Source organism: Berghia stephanieae, chromosome 1 (assembly GCF_034508935.2).
Source record: "Berghia stephanieae isolate SIO BIC M18660-M18661 chromosome 1, UCSD_Bste_1.3, whole genome shotgun sequence".
NCBI lineage: Eukaryota > Metazoa > Mollusca > Gastropoda > Nudibranchia > Aeolidiidae > Berghia > Berghia stephanieae.
The window spans coordinates 97,860,802-97,880,801 of NC_088360.1; the positions used below are offsets into that span (position 1 = coordinate 97,860,802).

General features: G+C 36.9%; 1 protein-coding gene across 1 annotated transcript in view; it reads left to right on the plus strand.

Moving 5' to 3' along the window:
* Window positions 1-20,000, plus strand: part of LOC144962501 (uncharacterized) — a 43,513-nt gene that overhangs the window by 8,633 nt on the left and 14,880 nt on the right. Inside the window, exons 3-7 of the mRNA XM_078895498.1 lie at window positions 10,345-10,495; window positions 13,208-13,371; window positions 14,893-15,013; window positions 17,546-17,647; window positions 18,842-18,966. Of these exons, the coding sequence (XP_078751624.1) occupies window positions 10,345-10,495; window positions 13,208-13,371; window positions 14,893-15,013; window positions 17,546-17,647; window positions 18,842-18,966 (663 nt within the window). The remainder of the gene's footprint in view (window positions 1-10,344; window positions 10,496-13,207; window positions 13,372-14,892; window positions 15,014-17,545; window positions 17,648-18,841; window positions 18,967-20,000) is intronic.

The window sequence follows — 20,000 nt, forward strand, 5'->3', positions numbered from 1 at the left end:
CTAGAAATGAGAATTTATAGATTTAGTCATTCTAAAGAAATTATTATACTCATTATCCGAAATAGATTATTTTATTCTTTACTCAACCAGCTTGGAACCAAACATTAATAATAATACTATTATATCAACATCTTCGCAATGAAGATCGACATTATGTGGCAGATGCAGAAACACGACCCAAGTTTCGTATTTTTGTGACAATAAAATTCAATTATCAGCCTCTAAAACACCCAGACATCACGTTTGAATTCACTTTGTGATAATATAAAATCAATTCAGCTTGAAGTGGCATTTAAGATCACGAGTATTCAGGTTATCGTCTGAAAGGCTAATCGATAAGACACTGAGAAATCATGGAACCCATCACGCTTTAACTCACTCAATCCTAGATTTTTTTTGCTACTTTTCAAAATTGGAAAAAATGTATTAAAAATGAGCGTGTACATAGATAGTTTTATTCAACTAGACCATGTAAAAACTAAAAACAATAGCTTTGATACTACTCCTATAATTTGTCTCATAAAAATGTAATAAATAGGCATGGGGTAAAAGTAACCCGGGTAAACTACGATATAGTCGGTGTTCGGGTTGAGTGAGTTAAAATAATCCTAGCCTCATCTTTCGAAAATAGTATGATAGATAAAGATATCAATTTTATTTATATGTATATAAGACGATTTTTGACCGATAACGGGGATTTATATTAACCCGGGAGCTCGGTGCATAGTTGAGTCCTTAAAAAAAAGGGTTCTTTACTCACATTCTCTCACTGTACTCAGGTGTTAAATAAGTACCTGGTCGTTAACAGCGTTGTCAAAGTCTGGAAAAAATTGTAATATCGCCTAACAGGCGTCATGTCTCGTTTTCAATTTACTTGTAGTTGGTCAGGGACCCTTTGTAAAGCCCTTTGAGCACGCATAGATAACACAGCTATATAAAGCTCAAGGTATTTTTGTTTTTTAAATTTCGAGTCCGAGTCTAATAGGTCTTTCCTCCAGGCCAAAATATTACACATTTCGATTAAAACGGTACTATAACACCTGATATTCATGTTTTAAAAAATTGAAGAATCCAAATTGAAAAAAAAATATTTTTTAAAATGAAAAATGAAATCATAAAATATTTTTTTGCGCATCAATCGGTCAGATATATCGCTATGTATTTGGCCTGGATTTTAATAGAGAAAACTAAGATCACGTCACTCTGGTCTTTGTTCTTGCTTTTATTTTTTTGCCATCCGCGTTTATGAGTAATTCTCACTGAACTGTATTAACCAGACTTTTAACGTTTAAGGTTACTCATAGTTTTCTATGTTGGTCCGTTATACTTCCGGATGGCAATGTTGTGAGTTTCTTAGCCAAGCGCATACTATCTATAATCTGGTTAATACAGTTTAGTGAGAATAACTCATAAACGCGGATGGCAAAAAGCAACAACAAAGACCCGAGTGAGTCAACTTCACTCTACCTCAAGGTACAAAGAAGAAAAGGGTGTTATATATAGTATGCGCTTGGCTAAGGAGTTCACAACATTGCCATCCGGAAGTATAACGGACCAACACACAAAACGATGTGTATCCATGAACGTTTATAGTCGGGTTAATACAGTTCAGTGAGCATTAATCATAAACGCGGATGGCAAAAAACAATAACAAAGACGTGAATAACGTCATCTGCATACTATCTATAGATAGGTTTGCGCTTGGCTAAGAAGCTCATAACATTGCCATCCGGAAGTATAACGGACCAACACACAAAACTATGTAAGTAACAATGAACTTTAATAGTTTGGATAATACCGTTTTGTGAGCATTACTCATAAACGCGGATGGCAAAAAACAATAACAAAGACCTGAATAACGTCATCTTCGAACTATCTATAGATAGTATGCAGATGACGTCACTCAGGCCTTTGTTATTGTTTTTGCCATCCGCGTTTGTGAGTTGTTCTCACTAAACTGTATTAACCAGACTATAAAAGTTCATGGTTACACAGAGTTTGTGTGCTGGTCCGTTATACTTCCGGATGGCAATGTTGTGAACTCCTTGGCCAAGCGCATCCTATCTCATAAACGCGGATCGCAAAATACAATAACAAAGGCAAGAGTGACATCACCTTCATTCTATCTATAACACCACATCATAAATTAGTACGATATCACTATTTATATGACTCATGTTTTAATAGGAACAAAGAAGAAAGGGCGCATGATTGAGTCCTTGGAAAAAAATCTTTATTCATATTCTCTCATCGTACGCAAGTGTAAAATGAGTACCTGACAGTTAACAGCGTTGCCTCTGTCGGAAAAGAAAAATGTAATATCGCCCAATAGGCTTCGTGTTTCATCATACATGTTTAAGTGTTACTATGGCTTGTGACCCACGTAAAGCGCTTTGAGCACGTTTAGTGGATATTGATCTACTATTTCAAAGAGCAGACTGATGTTAACTTCACTCATTCTATAGTTTAGTGAGAAGAAGTTGACGTTACTCAGGTCTTGTATTGCATATTTTGACAACCAGTACTATTATGAGTAATTATCACTTCTGTATTAACTAGACTATAAAACGTTTAAAGTTATCACAGAGTTTGGTTTGTCCGTTAATCCATCCGGGGCATGTTGTAAGTTACTTAACCAAGCGAACAGTATATATATATATATATATAGATTATGTTAATAATTATATATATAAATATACAAATGCTATTCAACAACACCTAGTCTGGATGCTAGTCTCATAATATAGTCACAATTTTGTATTAATCCAAAGGTGTAATGCAGTTAATTTGTTAAGTTTCTTGTCAGTTGCACATTAAAAATATCATCATCAATGCAAAGCGGCACGTTTTTTTCGGTAACCAATCGGCCGTGAAGGGGGGGGGGGGTAGAATAGAGGAATATATATATATATATATATATATATATATATATATATATATATATATATACATAGAATGAAGTTGAATTCACTCGGGTCTTTGTTAATGATTTTTTGCCATCCTCGTTTATGAGGAATTAATCAGTAGATTTTTGACCAATCAAAATATGGAATTTGTGACACACCCTCACACGTGCTCGGACAAACATAGTTGGTTGTTTATAAACAATAACGTGAACGAAATCGACCTCTCCCTGATAATTGTTGTTGTTTTTATACCGCCAAATGGGTGACTGGTTATCTCTCGATTATCTCGATCAGATTATGAACGTTTAAATTTACATATAATTTTCTGTTAGTTCTATAGATAGTATGCGCTTTGCTAAAAAGCTCACAACATTGCCATCCGGAAGTATAACGGACCAACACACAAAACTGTGTGTAACCATGAACGTTTATAGTCATTTTAATACGGATGGCAAAATAAAAAAGACCTGAGTGACGTCAACTTCGAACTATCTATTGATCATGCGGCACTACAGTGGGTATTTTACTTTAAAAAATACCATCGATAGTAAAACCTGCGTAGTTTCTGTGTCTACCAATCACTGTCATTCGTTTACATTATGACGATTGTCCGAGAGGCGTGGTTATCTACCTGTCTATTATGAAATGGACCGCATGCACAGTGTTGGTTTATAATAGTTTACGACGGCTACAATCAGGGAGCCAAAGCGTAGCCATCGTAAACTTTTATAGTAGATGACACTGACCAAGAGCCGTCACAAACGCCAGTCTTTGGTCCACAACGGAAAACAATCGTATTGAATTCAATAGTTCAACCAATGAATATTTTGTTTCTTGAGCTTGTAACGACAACTCACTAAACGCTAGCAAACTAAAATGACTCAAACGGGCCAGTCTCGAGGTTCTTGTGTCATGCTATCTATAACGATGGCTACACATGTCAGCTAAGATAGTATGCCTGCAAAAGCCATACATTGCATCCGAATATAACGTACAACACAAAACTGTGTGTTTCCATTACGTTTAATAGTCGGTAAAACAGTTCGTTGAGTCATTACTCATAAACGCGATGCAAAAAAATTACAAAGACCTGAGGTCTTGCATTTCGAACTATCTATAACTTAACGATGGCAATGTTGTGAGCCAAAGGCGGAATCCAGTTCACCTAATAGATAGTATGACGTGACGTCACTCAGGCCTTGTGTTTTGGTTTTTCGGCATCCGTTTGTGAGTTGTTCTCATAAACGGATCAAAAAACAATAACAAAGATCCATGGTTACCAAGTTTGATTGCCCGTTATACTTACGATGGCAATGTTGTGAATCTTGCCAAGCGAATCTCACCCTATATATTTGACTAATCAAAACATCACACCGCTCGGACAAACAAAGCTGGTTATCTATAGATAGTATGCGCTTAGCTAAGAAGCTTACAACAGTGCCATCCGGAAGTATAACGGACCAACGCAGAAAACTCTATTTAACCATTAAAATTTATAGTTTGGATAGTACAGTGAAGTGAGAATAGACACTTAGATAATCACGCCTCTCGGACAATCGTCATTATGTAAACAATGGCAGTGATCGGTAGCAAACTACACAGGAGGTTTTACTATCGATGGTACTTAAGTAAAGTACCCACACTGTTCTACCGCTTGGTCAATAGAACCAACACAAAAAAAAACTCTGTGTAAACTTAAACTGTATCATATGATCGAGAAAATCGTGTGATAACTAGTTACCTATCTGGCGGTATAGATAGAATGCGATTGGCCAAGGAGTTCACAACATTGCCATCCGGAAGTATAACGGACCAACACACAAACTCTGTGTAACCATGAACTTTTATAGTCCGGTTAATACAGTTTAGTGAGAGCAACTCACAAACGCGGATGGCAAAAACAATAACAAAGGCCTAAGTGACGTCATCTTCGAACTTTCTATAAAAACAATAACAACGTCCAGAAAGATGTCAATTTCATTCACGTTATTTTGTCTATAAATAACCAACTTCTATAAATAACCAACTATATTTGTTCGAGCACGATTTAAGGTGTGTCACAAATTCCACGTTTTGATAAGTCAGCTTATGTATATATTGCTTTTTGCTGCATGAAAAAAAAAATGGGAGCGATCTATATTCATGTTTTCGTCCAACTAAGGCATCAATCACATGATTTGTTGCTGTCCAACGATTGGATATTTTTCAACTAATGTATACACGCTGCTTTGTTTACAAATATTATAAACATACCTATGCGTCAGGCTGAATCAAATGACCAATATGATGTTAGATATTTAAAAATATGTGACCTCTTTTCACTATTTAGGTCATTTTGAGCACACTTTGCAATTTGTTTTGTTTGTTTGTTGCTTTAGGTCTCTTCCAACACAATTGAGGTTATATGAGAGACCGCTGAAACAAAAAAAAAAAACAAAAAAACAAGCAATCTAACAAAAATAGTACAAATGTAAATCAAAATCATAACCTAAAGATATCATAAGCTAAATTATAAATAACCAAGAACAAACAGGCAGAAGATTTACAGAAAAAAAAATATCCCCTGTCAAAAATACAATCACAAACCAAAGAAGCAGGATAGGCTAGTAAAGAGAAGAAGAAACGACATCACTATCGGATCGTACACCCATGCGAACATCATAGGTATATATGATTCAAGGGTGATGCTCCCATCCAACCACCCGCAACACACTTTGCAATGTGACCAAAGACTTCGAGCACATGGAAAGTTGATATAGATCATGCCCATTACCTTCTGGTTTCAGAGAAATGACATCTTATTTTCCAATCCAAATTTAGATGAAGTTGACTTTACTCGGGTCTTTTTATTTGCCATCCGCGTATACGAATAATTCTCACTGAATAGGATTCGATAATCTTAACGTCACTTCCTTCATAATGACGCATGGTAACTTAGCAACACTGGCTCTAAACTATCGGAACAATGGCGGACGCCCGTATAAAATATTTCTCCTGCGAACATAAAAGCGTATCCAGAGGGAAAAAAAACATAAACTTGATCATGTTTTGACTTTTACACATTCTGGTCACAAGACATATGAAAAGTTCTAGCCAGCTTGAAGAATAAAAAGTAATGATTTTCTTTGTTTAGAACCAAGATGGCCGCCGTTGCCGGGCGCGTGACATCAGACTACTGAATCCAATTGTATTAACAAGACTATAAACGATCAAGGATACAGATAGTTTTGTGTATTGGTCCGTTAATTTTCGGATGGCAATGTTGTGAGCTTCTTAGCCAAGCGCATACTATTTATATGCTGGTCGTCAATAAAGATCATCCATCCCCGCTTTTTGCGTCCCGTTATCCGTAGAATCTGCCTATACAAAATAAAATAAAATTCCCTTTATTCATCCCATAGGGCAACTTTGTCTCTAGGGTCTATTCCAAGCGAAGACTGGAATAACCCAGGCGTCAGCCGCAATACAGCGCCGCAAATTGAGCTAGGGCGAGGTGAGTTGCTCTAGGGCACACAACGCAGGGGCGGGTGATCGAACTCGTTACCTTTCGGGTACGAAGCAAAGACCGTACCGCTGAGCCACGCTACTTAAATTGTTATGCCGCCTTGTGATTCAATATGTAACCTATCCAATATTATCGTTCGTTTCATAATACTCTTCAACAGTCGTAACGTCACTTCCTTCCTAATGACGCATGGTAACTTAGTAACACTGGCTCTAAACTATCGGAACAATGGCGGACGCCGGTATGAAATATTTCTCCGGCGAGCATAAAAGCGTATCCAGAGAAAACCCCCCCCATAAATTTGATCATGTTTTTACTTTTACACATTCTGATCACAAGACTTATGAAAAGTTCTAGCCAGCATGAAGAATAAAACGTAATTATTTTCTTTGTTTAGAACCAAGATGGCCGCCGTTGCTGGGCGGCGTGACATCAGAATACTGAATCCAATTGATATCCAAGTTTATAGGTTTATATTTTTAAAACTGTTTGTTTTATTGCAGTGAAATTTTGCATGGCGATATTACCCACGACCAAAAAACTTTTTTTTCGAATTTCATATCATATCCATATAATAATTTTTTCTCCTCTTAAATTTATTTGAAAAAAAACCCCAACTCAAATTGTAAAAAACAATTTTTAAAATAGTGTTTACAATACAGCAAGTTACTACATGATAGATAGAATGAAGATGAAGTCACTTTGGTCTTTGTAATTGTTTTTTTTTTTTTTTTTTTTTTGCCATCCATTTTTATGAGTAATTCTCATTAAACGGTATTAACCAGATTGTAAACGTTCACGATTACACATAATTTTGGGTGTTGGTCCTTTTTATTTCCGGATGGCAATGTTGTGAGCTGCTTGGTTTTAAACAAAGTAAATCAGTACTTTTTATTCTCCATGCTGGCTAGACCGGTTTCACGTGTCATGTGATCAGAATGTAAAAAAGTCAAAACATGATCAGAATTATAATGTTTTTCTCCTCTGGACACACTTTTTTGCTCGTTGGAGTTTTAGAACCAGTTGCTAAGTTACTATGCGTCATTACGGGGGAAGTGACGTCACGACTGTTGAAGGCTATTGCTGTGATTTTTAGGTAAGTGCAACGTGTAGTGAGTTGTTAGTAGAGCTCAAGGAAGCAAATGGTCCTATTGGATGAAATGTTGAATACAACTCACGACTTGTTTTCTTTCGCTTGTCGTCGCCCTGTATTATGAAGTAACTTTTAGCCAGTGTCAGGCTCCGAGATTAAGGAGGCACAATCTGACCAAGTCAATCATCAACAAGTGATCCCATTGGTTGAACCATTGAATACAACTCACAATTTGTTTTCTTGTGTAACCAAAGACTTGTCTTTTTCACGTAATGTTTTTGTCAGTGTAAGGTTAGAAATAGTATGCTCTTGGCTAATGAGTTCACAACATTGCCATCCGGAAGTATAATGGACCGACACACAAAACTATGTGTAACCATGAACGTTTATAGTCTGGTTAATACAGTTTAGTGAGAATTACTCATAAACGCGGATGGCAAAAACAATAACAAAGACCTGAGTGACGTCAAATTTGAACTATCTATAGATAGAATGTGCTTGGTCAAGGAGTTCACAACATTGCCATCCGGAAATATAACGGACCAACACACAAACTCTGTGTAACCATGAACGTTTATAGTCAAGTTAATACAGTTTAATGAGAACAACTCACAAACGCGGATGGCGAAAACAATAACAAAGGCCTGAGTGACGTCATCTTCGAACTATCTATAAGTTAACGATGGCAACGCGACGATCCTATTGTCTGTTCCACAACCCGTGTGCATGGGTTGACGTCGATATCTTCACATGGATTTGAATAATAATTGGATTCAGTCGTCTGATGTCACGCCGCCCGGCAACGGCGCCATCTTGATTCTAAACAAAAAAAAATCATTACTTTTTATTCTTCAAGCTGGCTAGAACTTTTCATAGGTCTTGTGATCAGAATGTGTAAAAGTCAAAACATGATGATCAAATTTATGTTTTTTTTTCTCCTCTGGATACTCTTTTATGCTGGCCGGAGAAATATTTCATAAGGGCGTCCGCCATTGTTCCGATAGTTTAGAGCCAGTTGCTAAGTTACTATGCGTCATTACGAGGGAAGTGACGTTACGACCGTTGAAGAGTATTGGCTCGAACACTCGAATTGTTACTGACATTAAGCCGATTTTTTTTGCATCGATTCTCGTACTTAAGAATTTTCTTCTTTACGGTGTATAAAAAACGAAGGGTCTGAAATGAGTGAACATTTTGATGTTTTACAATACGATGTTATAAACAGTGAATTCTGTTGTGATAACGATCGCTAAACTCGCCCACAGGCTTGATCAGGGATTTCTATTTCACGAGATTCATGCGCACTACTCTACTCACTATTATTGCCATCTTGAATTCAAAATGACACAGCAAAATGTACACTTTGTACACACCTGACATAAACAATTGTTACAATTTAATATTGGAAAGCCAGAGGCGTAGCTTCCCGTTGTGAATTCTACATTCATAAAAACTGATAAAAAGTATGGATTAAACATGCACATTTGACAGAGAGGCAAATTTACAATTATTTCTCCAGAGAGGCGAAGCGCGGAATTCTTTTTCATGGCAAGCGGCAAATAGCAGTATGGTTTACAACCAGGAACTCAGAGGGGAGACGTGAAATTAATAAATGTTTATGTCATCTTAATTATGCATCTCTTGTATTTGAAAACTGCGGTTCCTTTGAAAGGTTATACTGTACAAAATTTACATGGAATCTGGTGTTAAAGAAGTTTACATTCAGTGATATTTCACATGTATACATTCAAAGCGCACCCCCCCCCCCCTTCCAGTGAACATAATTCAAGAAAGGCAAACTCGTAGCGTAATCGAGGGATGACCAGTGAGATTTCGTGACATGTCTTGTCCGACCTTTATGAGATGTCTTGCTCAACATTTGGCCGGGTGTTATGTCTTTGTGAAAGGCTTTTCTCCTCGTCCTGTCGGAGATGGGCGTAAAAATTCGAAGACGCTCCTGTTTTTTAAACATTTATGTCTTTGTCCGAAAAATGTATAAACACCTAACGGGCTGCTTGTGTCGTCCAATGTATTATTTGGCCTTTGCCCACTAGGGAAGAAATATCGTATAATCGCCGCCTGTTTTCAATGCTGTGAAGTACGAGATAAATGCTATCTATAATGGGAGCGATCTATATTCATGTTTTCGACTTCGAACACATGGAAGGTTAATATTGATCATGTCCATTAAACTATTTCAAACAACCCAAAATTATTTGCTAAGCTACGCCACTGAATGCAAATTTGTTATGATAATTTCCCCACGGGAAAGTGAATCAACACACCATTACTATAGATAGTAAGCGCTTGGCGGAGAAGCTCACAACATTGCCATCCGGAAGTATGACGGACCAGCACACAAAACTATGTGTAACCATTAACTTTTACAGTCTGGTTCATACAGTTTAGTGAGAAGTACTCATAAACGTGGATGGCAAAAACAATAAGAAGACCAGAGTGATGTCATCCATAAACATTTTAAAGTTTGAGTCATATTTTATTGCAAACGATGAAAAGATCAAAGGAATTCTTTATTGTGAGAAAACACCGTTTGGTCAATCATTATCGGAATTCAAAATTCGTATTTGTCGCTTAAAATATAAGTCTGCATGAAAAAAAACCACGGCATCACATTTCGTAACTTTGGAGGAATATTCCGTGCACACGGGACTTAGAACGGACGAGAGTGTCATGCTATAAGTTAACGATGGCTATGGTCCTAGTGTCAGGCTACGAGATTACGAAGGCTACGATCTGACACGATGATACTTAACTTCATCTTTATTCCATGTTTTCATCTAGCACTTTCACTATTTCTTTCATATTTCTCATCACTCCAGGTTGAGGGCTTGATTCAGTGCTTAGGTCCTCCTGCCTTGAGCGTTATACCCTACAACACAGATTGGCTGGTGGACTGCAGGGATGACGGAAGGGGACCGGACTTCATTGAATGCGTAGGGACCTGCTCGCTTATCAAGTTCAAGCATAGGGGTAGGAAAGAATATTGTTTAAAACTGTGCTTGAAAGTTTCTTAAAATTTCGTCCTGAGACAAAGAGTAGGTTTTACGGGGTGATTCAAGTGGAGAAAACCACACACTCCGAGAAAGATAAATAGACAGAAAAATATACGGTTAGATAGAGATGGAGGTCGATAGATAGGTAGAGAGATATAGTTGCAATATGCATATACAGCACTGTTTCTACATCAGCTCAGCTTGTAATATTGTGCTGTTAAAAGCAAAGGGAGATTAAATGTGGCCATATAAACTGTCTAAACTACGATATATATATATATATATATATATATATATATATATATATATATATATATATATATATATATATATATATATATATATATATATATAATATTGTGCTTTTAAGAGAGAGAGAGTGAGAGAGAGAGAGAGAGAGAGAGAGAGAGAGAGAGAGAGAGAGAGAGAGAGAGAGAGAGAGAGAGAGAATGTAAGGCTAAGAGGGACGTGAGATGTGTTTCATGTAAAAAAATACAAACAGGAAAAGCAAGAGAAAACAATACTAAAAAATCCATCCCCCACTATAGATAGAATGCGCTTGGCCAAGGAGTTCACAACATTGCCATCCGGAAGTATAACGGACCAACACACAAACTCTGTGTAACCATGAACTTTTATAGTCTGGTTAATACAGTTTAGTGAGAACAACTCACAAACGCGGATGGCAAAAACAATAACAAAGGCCTGAGTGACGTCATCTGCATACTATCTATAGATAGTTAGTAGATGACGTCACTCAGGTCTTTGTTTTTGTTTTTTGCGATCCGCGTTTATGAGTAATGCTCACTGAACTGTATTAACCTGACTATAAACGTTCATGGATACACACAGTTTTGTGTGTTGGTCCGTTATACTTCCGGATGGCAATGTTATGAGCTTCTTAGCCAAGCGCATACTATCTATATATAGCTAAACAAAACAAAAAAAAAAACAACCCAAAAAAAAACAACAAAAAAACAAACAAACAAAAACAAAACAAAATCAATAACACAACCAAAGAAAAAATAAGCTACAAAAAAAACGAAGACAAAATTATTATATTCACTGATTACTTTGACTTTGAACTCAATTGTTTTTATCTGATTAATTCGGACACAATACGAGATTGACCACACAAAATCTGATCTACTGCCCACAATGTTGTTACCTCAGGCTGACTTAATTGTTGAATATCGAATTCAAACGCTGAAATAAGATATTTCGGATGCACAGTAATGAACGAATTAATATAATATATACTAAAATCATAATTTATGAACCCAACACTACTGGTATATGATATGATATCTATTTTATAGATATATCAATTATAAGTGAGCAAATGATGTCACTTTCAATAATACATGAAATCAACCACGTTATACAATCACCGACAAACCTAACTGGAGAAAAATGTGAGCTTTTATAATATAGAGCACTATCCACTTAATGTGCTCAAAGAGCTTAACAAAGGGTCCTTGACAAACAGCAACCTGTAACATGTAGAACGATTCCGACAGAGATAACGCTGTTATCTGCCAGCTACCCATTTTACATCTGAGTACCGTGAAAGAATGTGAGTAAAACGCCTTTTCAAGCGCTCAACTATGCGGGTCGAACGAGGCTTGAACCCAGGATCTGTCGATTCGAAAGCCAGTGTCATACCACAAGACCACATAACCGCAGAATAGAAATAGGTCAGATAATGAGATATAGTGTATCCCTCTTTCTCAATACTGCCATAGAGTGTAAAACGGTAGGCAACAACGCATAATTTCTTCAAGCCCATAAAAATGTTGTTTTTATGTGAAAAGCCTTCATTTTTGTATTGGACCGAAGGCTACCCACAGTCTCCTTTTGACAACTGTCCATGCAAGATCTACCACTTCAGAGACAGGAGAGTTCTGATAGGAAGTGAAAGCGATAAGACACAAAGACTAAAGACTATTATTGTCTTTATGAATGTACATCACCACATCAATGAAACGAACACAGATAATAATAGAAAACGATCAAGGAACACATGCTTTACATAACACACATTATGGCGTGTTGTCAATAGATAAGCACTTGTGTTGAGTTGAGGCAGCAGCTGTTTGTGGTTGATTGACAAAACTGCGTACTCTAAAAACCCGATTTTAAAAGTGTTGGCCAGAAAACTCGTCCTTCACATATCGATTGATGAAAATACCATATCTTGTCAAAAAACTCTCCAGCCTGGCGCTTCAAGGAAGTCTTCAAAGAAAGTCCCAGCTTCATTAAAAACTCTGAACAAAAATGGATATAACAGCTTTTTTAAAAGAACAAAATAGCAAACACGGACGTTTCGGGCTAAAAACCATTCTTCAACCAATAAAAAGTAATTAATAAAAAACAACCAAAAAAAAAAAAAAAACAACAACAAAAAACAAACAAAAAAACCAACAAAAAAAACAAACAAGCAAACAAACAAACAAATAAAACAAAACAAAACAAAACAAAACAAAAACAAAAACAAAACAATAACTTTATACATCAGTTTTAATCCAAGCAGATGGCAGAAAAGTATTAGGCACGCCTCGTCAGCTTTTAGTACGATTTTAAAATGTCATAAAAGATAAATATTTTAAAAAAAAATCACCAATGATGATTTTACTCGATATCTCCATAGACTTCACTGAGATCTATTTTACTATAATTTCTCGTTCAGGTTATATTCCAGCCAAACCCGAGGTGTCAGCATTCCTGGACATCACAACCAAAAACATCACCTTGGAATGGCAACCAGACACCAAGGTGTCACCCGGTACCATCTACGTGGTGTCGGTATTGGAACCCAAGGTCTTACCACATCAGTGGAAACAGATCGCTTTTGTATGTAATGTCTCTCTCTCTCTCTCTGTCTCTCTCTCTCTCTCTCTCTCTCTCTCTCTCTCTCTCTCTCTCTCTCTGTCGCTCCATATCTATCTATCAATATATATTTGATAAGAAAATACCACCATTTTACAGATGGTCTTCATTAATAACATAAAAAAGCGAGCTTTTATACGGCGCAATATCCACTAAATGTGCTCAAAGCACTTTACAAGGGGTCCCTGGCCAAAAGCAACACTTATCGTTTAGGACGGGACAACGCCTTTTAGGCGATGTTACAATTTTTTTCAGACAAAGACAACGCTGTTAACAGCCAGGTACTCATTTTACACCTGAGTACGGTGAGAGAATGTGAGTAAAGAGCCTTCTCCAAGGACTCAGCTATGCGCCGAGCGAGGCTCGAACCCAGGACCTTCTGATCCGAAAGCGAGTGTCATACATCTAGACCACATAGCCGCACATTAATGTTTCAGGCCTCTTTGACAAGTTTGCCATAAAGCTAACATCGAAGCGTGGACTAATTTGCCTGACACATTTCTATGAATTACACCCAGAAAAGCGTGAAGCGGACACTTTATATCAATAATAATGAGAATTGGACCAATCTAGGTATTCAGGTTTTCGTCCAACCGAGGCATCGATCACATGATATTTTGCTGTCCAATGATTGAATCTTTCTTAACAAACATAAACACTCTGTTTTGTTTTTGAAAGTTGTAAATATATTCATGAGTCAAGCTGAAGAAAATGATCTTTTGTGTTGTGGGATATTTCGAAAACTGTGAACACTTTTCATTCCGTAGGTTATTTTGAGCCTTTTTTGCAATGTGACCAATGACTCAAACACATGGAAAGACTATATATGGAATGAGATTAGCGGAAGAGTAGCGTCCCTTGATTGGACGTCACCCATAGTCTGTGACGTCACCGGCGGAAAATTATTAGAGAGAGAACGGCATGTTGGTTGTGCGCATGCGTCTCTCGTCCTCGCGGAAGCGCACAACCAACATGACGTTCTCTAATAACTTGTCCCCCTGTGACGTCACAGACTATGGGTGACGTCCAATCAAGGGACGCTACTCTTCCGCTAATCTCATTCCCTATAGATCGATCGTCCCTATTAAAGAGTATGGAAAAGTGGCAAACGAAAACAGAAGAAAAATATCACGCTCAGTTGGCAGAGCAAAGGGACCGAGCCGATCCCGGCTCAAGTCGAAATTTTTTTTCTTCCCTTATCCACACAGTAATGATAGGGTAGTTGGGTATGTAAGATCTGGTGGAAAGTACCTTTCGATAGACTAGAGTCCTATCCAATCGGTAGCAGCCAATTGCTATGCCCGTTGCACGCTATAGCAACTTGGATAAACTCGGGATCCAGGAGTCCAATGGCTCTGGACTAGATAAAAGGCTGTAAGTTTAAGTAGGCTACGACTGAAGCAAGTGACAAATTATGAATTCAGTCAATGGAAGAATGTTGGAAATTATGTTATCATTATTATTTTGTCCGTCCCGTTCTCACAGATCCATGGCGGTTTTTATACATTGGGTCCAGTAGATGACATTTGTTTATTGCCGTCATTCAGGGTGGCAGCCGTTAACAGGTTCGGTTCCCGCTGGTTTAGCAATGAGACAAAGATTCCAGGTAAGAAATAATAATAAATAATATTGAGCTTTATATAGCGCAATATCCACTATATGTGCTCAAAGCGTTTACAAGGGATCCCTGGTCAACAGCAACATTTAACATGTAGGACGGAACATAACGCCTGTTAGGCGATATTATAATTTTTCGGACAAAGACAGCGCTATTAACGGCCGGGTACTCATTTTACACCTGAGTACGGTGAGAGAATGTGAGTAAAGAGCCTTTTCCAAGGACTCAACTATGCGCCGAGCGCGAGGCTCGAACTCAGGACCTTCCGATCCGAAAGCGAGTGTCCTACCACTTGACCACATAGCCGCGTTGCATCTGAGATTTGCATAGTTGAGTCCTTGGAAAAAGCCCTTTTCTCACATTTCCTCGACGTATTCAGTATGTAATATGGGGTACCTGTCTGTGTCGCCAAAAAATGCAATGTATCAACAAACAGGCGTTATGTCTCGTGCTCGTCCTGCATGTTAAGTGTTTCTGTTGGCTTCCGACTCCTAATAAAGCGCTTTGAGCATGTTTAATGAATATTGCTTTATATAAATGCATAAACTATGCTTTGTACCAAAAAAAAAAAGAAAAAGGACAGAGGTCGATTTTCTTCCATGATCCACGCTGTGTAGTCGCTCTAGTTCACTTTGAAGCTCTGCATTGCGGCTGACGCCTGGTTTAATCCAATCATCCTTTGGAATATACCCTAAATAAAAATGTCCCTTGTAGATGAAAGAATGAAGGGCATATTTAATTTGTTTAATTTAAGCATTGTTAAAATATTAAAATCGTATAATTGATATCATATATCTAGGCATTCAGTTTGTTTAATAAATATGATATTTAAGATTACAAAACTAAATAACTAAACGACATTGATTATGTATCTTGACTCTATCTTAAATCAAACGAAATGATGCTATTGTCATTTTATTTTAACAATTCACAACAGCTAAATAATTAGAAGTATTGTTTTTTCTAATGACGCCATTTTGAACGCAAATGTTTGTGTTATTTATTCATCGTCGGAGAAGACATTGGAAAGATTAGCTCACATTAATGATCGCTCCATTTCAAAAGGATCACTGTCAACGTGCACTTATTTGCAGGTCTGATAACCCAATTCCTTATCGGCTTATTGTTGTAATGGAAATATATTTTTAGATGCACATTCCTCCCACCAAATCCAAGCATCAGTAGCACACTTTATGGTCACCTGGAACAACTACAAAAGACTTCTACGTCATTGCACAAGACCGAAGGGCTAGAGCCCAGGTGGTCGCTGGTTCGGATAAGTAAGTAAGTAAATATATTTTTGAAAACGACACAAAATATTGTCCATTACAACAATGTTAAACTAGGCTCATAAGTGGGTCCAGATGTCAGACCTGCATATATTATGTTTACGTCGATCACTGTTCATTTTTCATACTTCTGAATTATTATTTTCACAGCTTTATTAGATTTATTTCAACGGACATAATACGCTTCAACAGTCATGACTTCACTTCCCTCGTAATGACACATGGTAACTTAATAACTGGCTCTAAAATATTGGAATAATGGCGGACGCCCTTATGAAATATTTCTCCGACGAGCATAAAAGAGTATCCAGAGGAAAAAAAAACCTCATAAATATTATCATGTTTTGACTTTTACATATTCTGATCACAAGACATGTGAAAAGTTCTAGCCAGCATGAAGAATAAAAAGTATCGATTTGCTTTGTTTAGAACCAAGATAGTCGCCGTTGCTGGGCGACGTGACATCAGACTATTGAATCCAATTGACACTTATTTCTATTCTATACCAAAAGGTATGGATTTACCATAAGCTGCAAGAGGCTGTGGACTGTAAAACAATAATAAATAGCATTCTCATTCTCATCCACTATCCCTTAACACAAGGCTGGGGGTGTCAAAGTCAATGAAATATTCAAAATTCAAAATCATACGACCAAGAAAACAAATAATTCTCTTTACCATTCTCAACCCCTCGCCATTTACACGAGGTTCATTGGGATATCAATTAATATTGGCACAATTCACAATCTTACCACCATCATTACAATCCATCATAATATTATGGAGATAAAGATAAGGGGAGTAAATCTGACTCATGAATGAACAACACAAAACAAACGACGTTTCGACCTTTGGCCTTTTTCAAGTAAACACATTCTCTCTCTCTCTCTCTCTCTCTCTCTCTCTCTCTCTCTCTCTCTCTCTCTCTTTTATATATATATATATATATATATATATATATATATATCTTCCATTGCACACACACACACACACACACACACACACATACATTTACAAATTTTCGCCAAAATTATTATGACAATCTAATATAAATATATATGTACTTTGTGTTTACTTGAAAAAGGCCAAAGGCCGAAACGTCGTTTGTTTTGTGTTGTTCATTCATGAGTCAGATTTTCTCCCTTTATCTTTATCTCCATTCTATTGACTCATTTAGGCACCTCTATTTATTTATAATCATATTAATACTCTTCCTTTATTTTGTCCTTAGCCAACATCCCAGGACAGCCTCGAAATATTCATGTAAAAAGTATTGACTATAACAAAGTCACAGCTGAAATGCTCTTCACTTTAAAATGGCAACCGCCATTAGGTCTGTAGATATGTCTCTATGTTCTTGTAAACAAATGTTAAGCTTTAGTAAATAACATAAGATAAATTATTGTAAACCTTTCGGTTCCATTGTCAATAAAATATATGATTGACATATGATAATATAGAAAATGGACCAAATGATGTGATTAGGAATTAATATTTATGCACATGAATGCACTCTGACATTTTTGTATATATGTAGATCTAGCGTTACAAATAGCAATGCATTATTATTATTATTATTATTATTATATTATTATTATTATTATTATTATTATTATTATTATTATTATTATTATTATTATTATTATTATTATTATTATTATTATTCATTATTATTATTATTCACAATTGCATCATTCTCAACTCCCCCCCCCCCCGCCCCTTTTACAACAGGTTAGGACATTAATTGATATTGGGACAATTCACAATTTTACCACCACAGTTACAACAATAATACTACATATTTATCATTCTCACCCCCCCCCCCATCCCCCCTTCTTTCCCTTTACACAGGTTGAGATATCAATATATAGGGACAATTCACAATTTTACCACCACAGTTACACAATAATACTACAATATTATCATTCTCACACCCCCACCCCCTTCTTTCCCTTTACACTAGGTTGGATACAATGACATTGGGACAATGAAATTTTACCACCACGGTTACAACAACAATAATACTATTTATCATTCTCACACCCCCCCCCCAACCCCTTCGTCTCCTTTACACCAGGTTGGGATATCAATGACATAGGGACGATTCACAATTTTACCACCACGATTACAACAATAATACTATTTATCATTCTCACACCCCCACCCCCTTCTTTCCCTTTACACCAGGTTGGGATATCAATGACATAGGGACGATTCACAATTTTACCACCACGATTACAACAATAATACTATTTATCATTCTCACCCCCCCCACCCCCTTCTTTCCCTTTACACTAGGTTGGGATATCAATGACATAGGGACAGTCACAATTTTAGCACCACGATTACAACAATAATACTTTATTTATCATTCTCACCCCCCCCCCCCCCCCTTCTTTTCCTTTACAATAGGTTGGGATATCAATTGATATAGGGACAATTCCATTTTAGCACCACGATTACAACAATAATACTATTTATCATTCTCCCCCCCCCCCCCACACCCCCTTCTTTCCCTTTACAATAGGTTGGGATATCAATGATATAGGGACAATTCACAATTTTAGCACCACGATCCAATGCAGTGCCGACAACTGGGAGAAGGTTTATGTTATGGTGGACGAATTTAAGTCACACACCTCAACACCACAGGTAATAATATGTGACTCATCGTCTCAAAACGGCATTATGTCGATGTCGGAACGATCCAGATGCTTAAAAGCCGAATTAAATGTTAAACTGGTCAAAAATATAAATTGTTGGCATTAGCCAGCACCCTAAAATATGGTGTCCATTCTCCTAAAAAAAATGCAAACTCAACACAAGTCTGATATTTCTGGCTATAAATTCAATTTTCAATATCTTAGCCAGCCCGACTTAATACCGTTTTGAGGCGAGGGGTCACATATAGTATGATGCTGTATTTTTAGTAAAATACTCACCAATTCCACTTGCCATTTCAATCGTACTAAAACACAAAACTACTTTTAACCTTAACCATTTATAGCCGGATATGAGAACTAATAACTCAATTAGTGGTCTATAAAACAAAACAAACAAAAAAAAAAAACAAAAAAAAATAAAAACAAACAAAAAAAAAAAAAACAATAAGAAGAGTGACGTACACGTCATTTATTATTATATATGATCAAATGCGTATGTGTATGGATAATGATTCAGTGTCTTTTTTGATGTTCAGCTTTAGTGCTGAAGGTAAACGCAACAATGTTGATATGGGTGATTTTTGGCTGGAAGGTAAACGAGACACTTTTTTGATGTGGGTAATTCGGCTTAAAGGTAAACGCAACACTGCTGTTGGTCAGGGACCCTTTGTAAAGTGCTTTGAGCACAGTTAGTTGATACTGCAATATGTCACCCATCGTCTCAAAACGGTATTATGTGGGAACGACCCAGATGCTTAAAAGCCTAATTAGATGTTAAACTGGTCAAAAATATAAATTGTTGGCATTGGCACGCTAAGATATGGTATCCATTCTCCTCAATAAAACATACAAACTCAACACAAGTCTGATATTTCCCGGCTATAAATTCAATTTTCAATATCTTAGCCATCCCGACTAAATACCGTTTTGAGGCGAAGGGTCACATATAGTATGATGATATATTTTTAGTAAAATACTCACCACTTCTACTCGCCATATCATTCGTACTAAAACACAAAACTG